The sequence below is a fragment of the Pygoscelis adeliae genome, unplaced genomic scaffold, assembly GCF_000699105.1.
Source record: "Pygoscelis adeliae isolate BGI_AS28 unplaced genomic scaffold, ASM69910v1 Scaffold387, whole genome shotgun sequence".
NCBI lineage: Eukaryota > Metazoa > Chordata > Aves > Sphenisciformes > Spheniscidae > Pygoscelis > Pygoscelis adeliae.
In genome coordinates this window covers 781,174-791,060 of record NW_008825115.1, presented here as the reverse complement: position 1 = coordinate 791,060, position 9,887 = coordinate 781,174, and the positions used below count along the sequence as shown (strand labels likewise).

General features: G+C 45.3%; 1 protein-coding gene across 1 annotated transcript; it reads left to right on the top strand.

Moving 5' to 3' along the window:
- The first annotated feature begins 53 nt into the window (after positions 1-53).
- Positions 54-8,481, top strand: ZC3H12A (zinc finger CCCH-type containing 12A). The gene is made up of 5 exons (XM_009328211.1): positions 54-373; positions 3,622-3,761; positions 4,557-4,791; positions 5,344-5,450; positions 5,567-8,481. The coding sequence occupies exons 1-5, from the start codon at positions 81-83 to the stop codon at positions 6,589-6,591; spliced, it is 1,800 nt and encodes a 599-aa protein (XP_009326486.1). The 5' UTR covers positions 54-80; the 3' UTR covers positions 6,592-8,481.
- The last annotated feature ends 1,406 nt before the right edge of the window (positions 8,482-9,887 follow it).

Below are 9,887 nucleotides of genomic sequence, written 5' to 3'. Positions count from 1 at the left end.
TCGGCCCGGGCGGCCTGCCCGGCGCGGAGCCGCCCGAGGAGGTGCGGAGCCCCGGGCGGGAGCCCTGCGACAGCGCCGAGATGCAGCTGAAGGTGGACTTCTTCCGCAAGCTGGGCTACTCCTCGGAGGAGATCCACGTCGTGCTGCAGAAGCTCGGCCTGAACGCCGACACCAACACCGTGCTGGGGGAGCTGGTGAAGCACGGCCCGGCCGAGCGGGAGAGCACCGAGGCCCCGCCGGAGACCAAGGAGGCCCCGCTGGTCCCGCGGGGGGGGGCCGCGAACAAGACCCCCGCGCCCGTGCCGGCCCCGGAGGAGACAGAGAGCGAGAACCTGAAGCCCATCGTTATCGATGGCAGCAACGTGGCCATGAGGTGCGTTTGGGGTTTCTGGGTGGGCACGGCGGTCTCTCCGGGGCTGTTGGTCCTTGCTGCGGTAGCCTGGTGAGGTGGTGCTTTTGTGTGACCTCTAGCCGTGAGGTGTGCCGAGTGCTAAAAGCTTGGAGTCTGAAAACCTCTGGGGGTTTCTCACTGCAGACAGCTACTGCTGGATACCCTGGTAGTGGCTGGTAATATTTTCCACGGCACCTCACCAGTACGCGTAGCTCTCACGAGGATGAGCATCATGTTTGCAGATGCAGTCTGCCTTGACGGCCTCTCCTGCCCATGGTCTTTGCCAGCCCGTAACCAGTGGTCACAGGGTTCTGACAAGAGCGGGCGTGCTTCCTGGGAAATAAAGACACTTCCTTCTGTTTTCTAGCGTATGAGGAAGATAACTGAAGATACGTTGTTCTCTTACCTAATGGCTTTATGTAAGTTTCTCTAGCAGGAAGTTGCTCAATAAATAATTACAGGTTTAATTAGAGAAGGCTTTGTAATATGGAGCTGTCTCCTGCACTGGAGACCAGTCTCCAAATTGTGACTCTTGTATCTTGGTTAAATTTCCAGACAGTGTAGAGAATGGATGGGATGCCAAAGGGACACTCTACTATATGGTGTCACCAAGGCAGGGCTGCGACTCACCCTCAGCATCTCGGGTGTTCTGGTGCTGATGGTGCAGGTCCTGTCAGGTTCTGCAACCAGAGGCAGCCTGTGAAGTCGCTTGGGTTGGAACACTAACTTGGGAGCGCAGGAGCCCCAGTACCCATGGACCACTCAGAATCTCTGGGCTGGATATTTATTGGCCTGATGTCCCTGCTTTCACCTTGGCTTTTGTTCCCCACGATGGTGAGTGTTGCCTGCCCCAACCCCTGGTCCTGCATTCCCCACCTCTACACAGCGGGCTCTGGGCTCTGTTAATTTAGTGCATGAGGCTTCTGAATTGGGCTTTGTTGCAGTTTGAAAGCAAGCCTCCTTCACTGTGTTTTAGCTTAATAGATCTTGTAATGTGTGTTTGTGTACACAGACCTGTTTATAAAACAAAAACCAAACCAACCACTAACAGGGTGCACACAGAGCTGCTGCGTGCATTACTGTAGACTTTGTCTAAGGTGAAAGTGCTGAGTGGAGATATGTTTGCAGGTGTGGCTTTCTCTAAGCCGTGGTTGACAGTTCTGAGAACAGGACTGAGAAAAGAGGGAGTACTGTCTGCTGTGCGACCGACAAACAGAGCCTGCGAGTCCCAGGGCAAATAAGGAATTCCAGTGGTAATCGAGCAGGGCCAGAGAGTAAAAGACGTGACCTGGGCGTCTGCAGGAGAGCACAGTCCTGTGGCTGTGGCTCTCCAGCAGCTGTGCAGTCACTTGAGGAAAATGGCCCATTGTGATACCTGGGCGGATAAGAGTGACTCTTGCAGTGAAGTTTACCTTACATAAGTGCTCGGGCTTAAACAACAGAATTGGTTGTGTTTTTTGAATGAGGAACCTCTTACCGATGAAAATTATCCCAAAAAGCGCAGGAGAGATCACAGTAAATGTGACTCAGGGCCGGCCAGGCGGTAATAACATTGCCGATAGGACGGAGTTTGACATGAGAAAAGCAGTCTGGCTTTTTTAAGCAATTTGCTAGAAGGGGAATTCCATTCTGAAACTTCCTGTATTGATGGTGTGATGTTCCCTGCTGATTCATTTGCAGTGTGTACAGCGGCCTCCCTGAACAGCTCTTGACAAACATATGCAAATCATAGTGGAAATTAGCTTTTACTTCCTTCTAAGGGAATTTTTTCTTGGCTGCTGCTAAATCAGATCAGCCCAATTAGCTACCTTGTACAGATTTGAGATTGGTAGCAGGGACTCAAAAAAAAAAATCTGCTTTTCTCATTTATCTCTAAAAAACTACAGTAACCTGCGTCTGGCTATCTATAGCAAAACCAGTCTGACATCGGAGGAAATTTTTAGAGTATCTTTCTTCTGATTGTTAATGTCAGCCTTTCTGTAATTTGGGATTCTTAATGAAGATGTTAGGTGTCTCTTTAGGTGTTAGTTTTGGTGTTAAATGTATAGTTCTTATAGAATAATTATTTTGGTCCAACTCTTCAGTATTCTTGGTAGCTTCAGAGAAGGGTGAGGACAGGAGGAGAAAAAGTTTCTTTCTAGTGGTACGGTTGTACTACAGGAATAGTGCTTCTTAGCAAAGCCTCTGCTGACATGTAAGCTCTTTAGTAACTACTTTATGGAGGAGTTCACTAGCATGCTAAGTGGTGGTGGGAGTTGAAATGTCATTCAAATGTAGATGGCAAGAGTAAGACTTGGGGCAGGGGTAGTGTCCAGGTGGGGAAAATCTTACTGAAGTATGAGACTAGTTACCTTCAGTATAGTACATCTTACCAGAGTGTCATCCTGAAACACAGACTGTTAGATCCCCAGAATGACAAATTGGGCTGTGATACAGAAATGTTGAAAGCTTGCCAGAACCTTTATCAACAGAAGAGCTGATTACACTGTAAATACTGGCACTCGTAAAACAGGAGTGGTAGTTTCCTCTTAGAAGTTCTGGAAACTTATTGATGTGACCTAATGAATAATTAAGCAGCAGCTTTTTGCATTGGTACGTAGCTTCTGACGCTGTTGTCAAACTTTGTTCTCAAACTGCCAGTGCTTAAGACATTCAGCACTGATCCTGTTATCAGGAGATGTTGCTATTTCATGCAAATAGCACATTTGTAACTGACTTTTTGGGTTGTGACATAATGAAGAAGCATCTTTCCTCAGTGCTGATGTCCCCGAGTACATAAAATGTCTTGTTTTCCTGAACTTTACAAGCAAAACACCTAGTGAGGGTACGGTTTACACTGGCAGAGATTAGCCACTGGTGCTAGCTGGCAGAATAGGACAAAGGGTGCTCAAGATCACATTGTACTCAGGGCTAAAAATAAAGATCTAGAGTCCAGAGTTGAAGCGAAGGCTCTGTTTCAGAGCAGCTGCAACAGTTACGGCTGCTTTCTCCCTGCCACTGAGGATTTGTCTATTTATTGGTATACTGAGGTGCTAAAAGCAACAGTAATTCTGTCAACATCTTGGTGCTGCTGTTTACAGGAGATGAGCAACGAATACTGATTGTGCTACTCCTATGCTTCTTCACTAAAGGTTGTCTCAATTGCTGGATCCGTTTACTTAGTGTGTATTGCTTGACTAGTCTGTACATAACGTGAATACTGAAATTCTCAATTTTCTTCTTTGATGCAGCCATGGAAATAAAGAAGTGTTCTCCTGCCGAGGTATCCTTCTGGCTGTCCAGTGGTTTTGGGACAGAGGACACAAGGACATTACAGTATTTGTGCCATCTTGGAGGAAAGAGCAGCCACGACCAGATGTACTTATAACAGGTGTGGAAATATGAAAACCAAAAGTAGCTTTTCAGGCTTACTGCTTTGTCATTTAATGAGCTTGCAAAGTTCTGGCTAGTTAGTAATTAACTTATGAATGGAAGATCTAAGTAGTAGGAGATCCAGTAAGCTGAGCTGACCAGTGAGAATTAGTCATTAACTTCTCCCCTAAGCGAGTTCTTGCCTGGATCAGCTGGAATAATTCAGATAACCAAGAATGTAATACTATTCTGCTTCCTAACTTGTCTTTTATTATTTGTGGGTTTTTTCCTCTCTCAGGGACACATCTTCATGCCATGTATTTGACTGTAACATATCTGACACTGTAGACTGTGCAGAATTTCTACATGCTAAAAGTTAAAGCTTGTTGCGAGTTTAGTCAAGTTACTCAAATTGAGGGGAGTTTGCTCTGAACTTGCAAACAGCTGAGATTTCTAAGTAACTCTACTCAGAAATCTATGCATGTAGTATGGCACTACAAAAGATACTAGTCTGCCAGTCTTAAATGCAAATCACACTTTGATGTGTGCAAAGGATTATGTGGATGGGACTTGCTGTATTACAGCAGCCTCTGTGGTGTGCTCTGAGTATTCTTGGGCGCCATGCAGGTACCGTGGCTAGGAATCCACCTCTGACAGCCTGATGGATGGTATAAGAGAAGAGACAAGAATACAGGCTGGGTTGTGGAGAGATGAAATGACTTTACATGAATTTTGTCGTTTATTTGTAATGTTACTTTATCTGTGTGAAGGCCTTTAGGCTGTGTAAGTGTGTTCACAGTTGTGTTTGTTCTAGACCAGTACATTCTCCGTGACCTTGAAAAGAAGAAAATTCTGGTCTTCACTCCTTCCAGGCGGGTTGGAGGCAAGCGTGTTGTCTGTTACGATGATCGATTCATTGTGAAACTGGCACATGAGTCTGATGGCATTGTGGTTTCTAATGATACTTATCGGGACCTGCAGAACGAGCGTCCTGAGTGGAAGAAATTCATTGAGGAGCGCCTGCTGATGTATTCCTTTGTTAACGACAAGTATGTTCCCATTCTTTGCTTTTAAAAAAGATCCGCGTGAGCATGCTGTCTTGTTTTAATGAAGCAATGGCAAGTGATGCATGAAAAGAGCAAAATGCTAGTACAGAGTAGAAAAAAAAGTCCTGTAGAGATATTTTTTGGTAGAAGGAAGTGTGGTGAGAAGAACTGCCCAACTGTGGTGAGGCACAAAAGCACTGGGAATTGGAGTCATCTCAATAGCCATTCATGGTTTGGAGCTAGGAGTTCTGCCATAGTGGAGTTCCTAGGAGAGCTCCAGGACTTGGATTTCCTCACAGGACAATCACTAACAGGCCCAGCAGCAAGTACTAATTCTGGTCAGCAGCAGAGCACAAAACCTCTTATGTGCCTGAAGTGAAGCACTTCATGCCAGTCTGTACTAGGTGACAGGAGAGTTGTCGCTGCAGTGAAATGGGAAAGCTTTTTAGGGCTCAGATAGCTTTTAACCTTTGATGAAATGGGGGACTTCTAGAAGAAATGAAACACTGACCCAAGCAAATGAACTGCTCCTGACTGAGATTTATTTTTCTTCAGGTTTATGCCTCCAGATGATCCCTTAGGGCGACATGGCCCCAGCCTGGATAACTTTCTAAGAAAGAAACCTGTGGTGCCAGAACACAAGAAACAACAGTGCCCTTATGGTAAGACCTGCCTTTTAAACATGAAGACTGAGGTTTCTATGCAAGTGTAATTCATGCATTTGGTAAAATTCAGCTGGTCATTCCATGCTCATTCCATGCTCTGCCTTTCCTTGCAGGGAAGAAATGCACTTATGGAATTAAGTGTAAATTCTACCACCCTGAAAGGATCAATCAGCCCCAGCGCTCATTAGCTGATGAACTCCGAGCCAATGCAAGGTTGTCTCCTACCAGAAGTACCAGTGCCAAGGAGGAGAAAAAGGGCAAAAGAGGTTCCCAGGCAGAGCTCTTGTGCTCTGTGCCCACAGAGAGTGATAAGAGCTCTTTGCAGAAGGTCTCTGCAGAGAGGAAAAGCTTGACCCAAAAAGCAAAGCCCAGTGATGTTCCGCTTCAGGTCAAAGGCTGTGTGTCAGGCAGTGTCCCTCCTAACAGTGGGAGCCACAGGTCCTCTGACAGGTACCAGCAGCCTCATATGGACTCTCTGTCTTATGTGTCTCAGGAGCATCTCGACTCAGGCATTGGGTCTTTGGAGAACCAACTGTCTGACATGTGGCCTTACAGATCTACCAGTCACTGTGATCATTCCCATGCTGATCAGGTGGCAGTCTGCACCTGCGGTAGGCAGAGACCTGTCTACCCACATTCTCCCAGCTTAGAGCAAAATGGTCTGGTCTCTTACAAGCATGGTTCCCACAAATCTTCTTCCTCTGGTGCTAGCTTCTTGCAGTATAGCCCTGAGATATCTCACTCGGGACCACCTCACTCTTTCTCAGGCTATGGAGTACCTGTACACCCAGCTAATGCTGGGCAATACAGTCTGCCCAATGAGTATAATGCCCCTCCACCCCATTCTCGCGAGTACTGGTCTGAACCGTACCAGATGCCACCTCCTCAAGTGAGATCTACCAGTGTGCGAGATCCTCGTTCAGTACAGAGGGCCCCAGGGCCAACATATGGGGATTCCTGCCAGTGGGCTGTCTCTGACCAGTTTGCAGAGGAGCGGGCCAATGTGCACGTCAAGCTGTGTGGCATATTCCATCCCCATTTAGTTGATGCTGTGATGAGCCGTTTCCCTCGGCTTCTGGATCCCCAAAGGCTAGCTGCAGAGATACTAACGTACAAGTCTCAGAACCCAGGTATATGAGGCAGATGCCGAGGACAGCCAGGCATATGAGAAGCTCGAGGGGCAGTGTTTGCACTCTGTAGCTGCCATAGATGCCTTCTGAGGGCTCCTCCTTACTCCTTGGAAGTACCAGGCTCCAGTTGGAGGCTGGATACCAGATGTGGTATGCTCACAGCAAATTCTGGTCTAGACATGACACTGTGCCCCTCTTAGAGACAGCCTAGGGTCCCATCTGCCCCAGAGAATGTTGAAGAGGCTCTGGGTGCTGAACAGAAGAGGCTGCAGCTTCAGAGCAGGATTTTTCCTTTGGGGTTGCATGGTGAGTCAGGCACACCCTAAATTCCTGCAGTTGTTCAGAACTGAATGTGACCTTACTCCTCCCATTAGCTTCAGTTTTGAGATGGCTTAGTGTATTATCGAGCACGGGGAGGGAGGACTCTGGGGGGGCTTGTGAAAGATAAGGGGGTACTACCTTTGCAGTGGTGTGAGGCTTATTTGTGAAGACTGAAATGCATTGTCAAGGCTGTTCTTAGCTCTTAACTAAGCCTCTTTACTAAATCCCACCATGCAGATCTGTGGAAAATGTTGGATTATAAATCTAGTATGAAGCTAGGTTTAGCTGACTTTAATTTGGTTTTTAGTGCTTAGCAAGCTGCTCAGCTCCCAGAAATAAGAGGAGCTAGAAGTGCAATCCTTTCTCAGGATGAGAGGCCTGACAGTGCCCCAAAGTTACACGCAAGTTGTGTGTTTGGCATTTGCTGAAAAATGCAGTTGTCAGAACACACGGATGACCATGCTGTTGATGCTGCTCTAAAACATTGACCTGGCTGGTAACCTGTCTTAGGCTATCTCTGTAAAACACTGACAAGGAGGATTTATGATGTGCCTTTTGTCTTCATACAGCAATAGTCTTGAGCATTCAGTAAAACAGCTGTAGTCATGTCTGGACTGCTGCCAGTACTATTCCTGAGGATTCTTTAATATTTTTCTCTGTAAAGCTGTTGCTTCATCTTCCTTCTTATGAAAGTTTTCCTGTCCCCTTCAGCTTTGTCAAACTATAGCAGCATCCAAAAATAGAGAATAAGACTTATTTGGTAAGACTGTTCCCCTTTCGTTCCCTCTTACTCTGTAAGATGTTTTTTACTGTAGATACTGTAACAGATTTTAAATATGCAAAACCAATTGCTGTAGTAATTGGTTCTGGTCCTGAAATTTCATTGTGCTTAGAATGCAGAGATGTTTCTTGCACTTGCAGGCCAGAAGCAGTTAATTTGTTGATACACATTGTATCTGTGTTTTTTGTTATGTTTTTTAAAATATGTCCATCTTGTGGTTAAACCAAGGTTGTTGAGTGGCAAATTATGAAGGGGAGAGTGGAATACAGCTGTTTCTGAGAACCCTCTTCAGGAATGGTTCTGCCTATTACTGTTCTTCCCTCTGACTGTCCAAAGCGTGACCTGCCCAGACTGGCACCATGTGCCATAGAAACCACAGGGACACAGAAACCTGTATACCTGGTTAATTATGATACATTACAAATTAGTAATGTTTCATGTTAGTAAGCAAAATGCTTCTTAATTTTAAGTAACCTGATACTTTGCATATTTGTAAATTACAGGAAAAATGGTTTTTAATGTTATTGTCCAGCAACTTGCTGCTTGATGCTGTTTTTAATTAGTACTATTCTCGACTCAGCCATTGTGTTACTTGGCGTGGTGTGTTTTGTTTTTCTGGTGGAACGTTGATATATGCTTCTCTTGCAATCAGAAGATTAACATTTTATACTCACAAGCTGACATTTTACTGAACTTTCTGTATCATTATGCAGTATATATTTTATGTACTGAATGGAGGCAGCCATGTGAAAGCCATGGCAAAGTAAGAACTTGTGTTATAGAAATAAAAACTGCTGAGTTGAATTACTTGGTCTCTGGTGGCTTTTTGGAAGACCATTCAACATTTTGGCTGGCTTTCCAGGAAAGTCAGAGAAATTATCCTTCCTCCCTGGGGTTCTTCTGACAATCTTGGATCTCCATATGCAGGCTGATGGCTGGATATTGACAGGCTTGTTAATTGATGCTGTGTGACAGGTCAAAAAAAACCCAAATTGCTCCAAACTGCTGTAGCAGGTAATAGCATGTCCAGTGTTCACTGTTTATTCAGCATTACTGAAGTTAGCTCACTGCACAGGGGATGCACTGGCAGTCGAGGTGCAATGAGGCGGCAGTTGTGCTGGCATGTGGCTCTAACTGCAGTATGAGAACCGCAGTGGTGTTGGGATGTCTCAGGTGCTGAAGAATAGTACACTCCTAATTAGTCTGGAATAAATAATGCGGGCTGTGCTTCAGTTTTAACGGCCAGTTCTGCAGTACAGTCTGGAAATGTGTATTTTATCCAGTTATGTAGCACATCTGTGCCAGATGTTGAGCATGATAATATGCTAACTGTAACATGTCAAGACTTTGCTCTAAAGCTTTGTTATGAACTGGGAAGAAAATGCAGTAGGAATATCAATGCTCACATTTCTGTATAAGAATCTTCCCCTCCCACCTGCTATACTGCAGTACAGCATATTCTTATCTGAATTGTTAAATAACTTTATGGCCTCTATTCAAATTTGTGCTTTTAATTTAATACAGAGCAGTGGCTATTTCTAGTTAATCAAAAACAAGGGAAGCAGGTGCTCCTGGAGATAGTGCTTTGTTTCAAAAAAATAAATCTGAAAACCTCAGTCAGAAAGGTCATTTATTGGCTGTGGGAGAGGAACCCTCCTGAGGATTTCATCTGAAGTGACAGTAAGCTTGTGTGGCTCTGTACATGTATGATGGCTAAGATCTTGGGGGGGGGGGAGGCCAGAATTAAATGATGTCATAGATTTGATCAGACCTTTAACCAGGTGAAGACTCTTCTGTTCGTAGTGGGGTCTGTAGTTGAAAAATGCTGCAGGATTTTAAGGCTGGTCTTCCAGTAAAATACTTTAATAGATAACTTTAGTTTTGCAGGATGTGTAGATGTGGGGGGGAATGTTTATTTCCATCAAAGCTGGACTGATAGAACTAAAAGAATCTGTGCAGAAGCAGAGGTTTGTTACCATAACCAGGAAGGGAAGAGCTGGTTGTGACTTAGTTTGGTTGTGATGTTAACTTTTCTATTGCAGTGACAGTCCTGGTGGTGCACAGACCAATTTGGGAAGGTCAGTCCCTAACAAATCTGGTCAAAATTTTTCCCACAAACTGCTGCTGCATATGCTGCCATGCTACCCAGAAAACCCAGCGGGAATCCAGCCACTGTTTCTCTGAATTCTCTCACACAAGGCT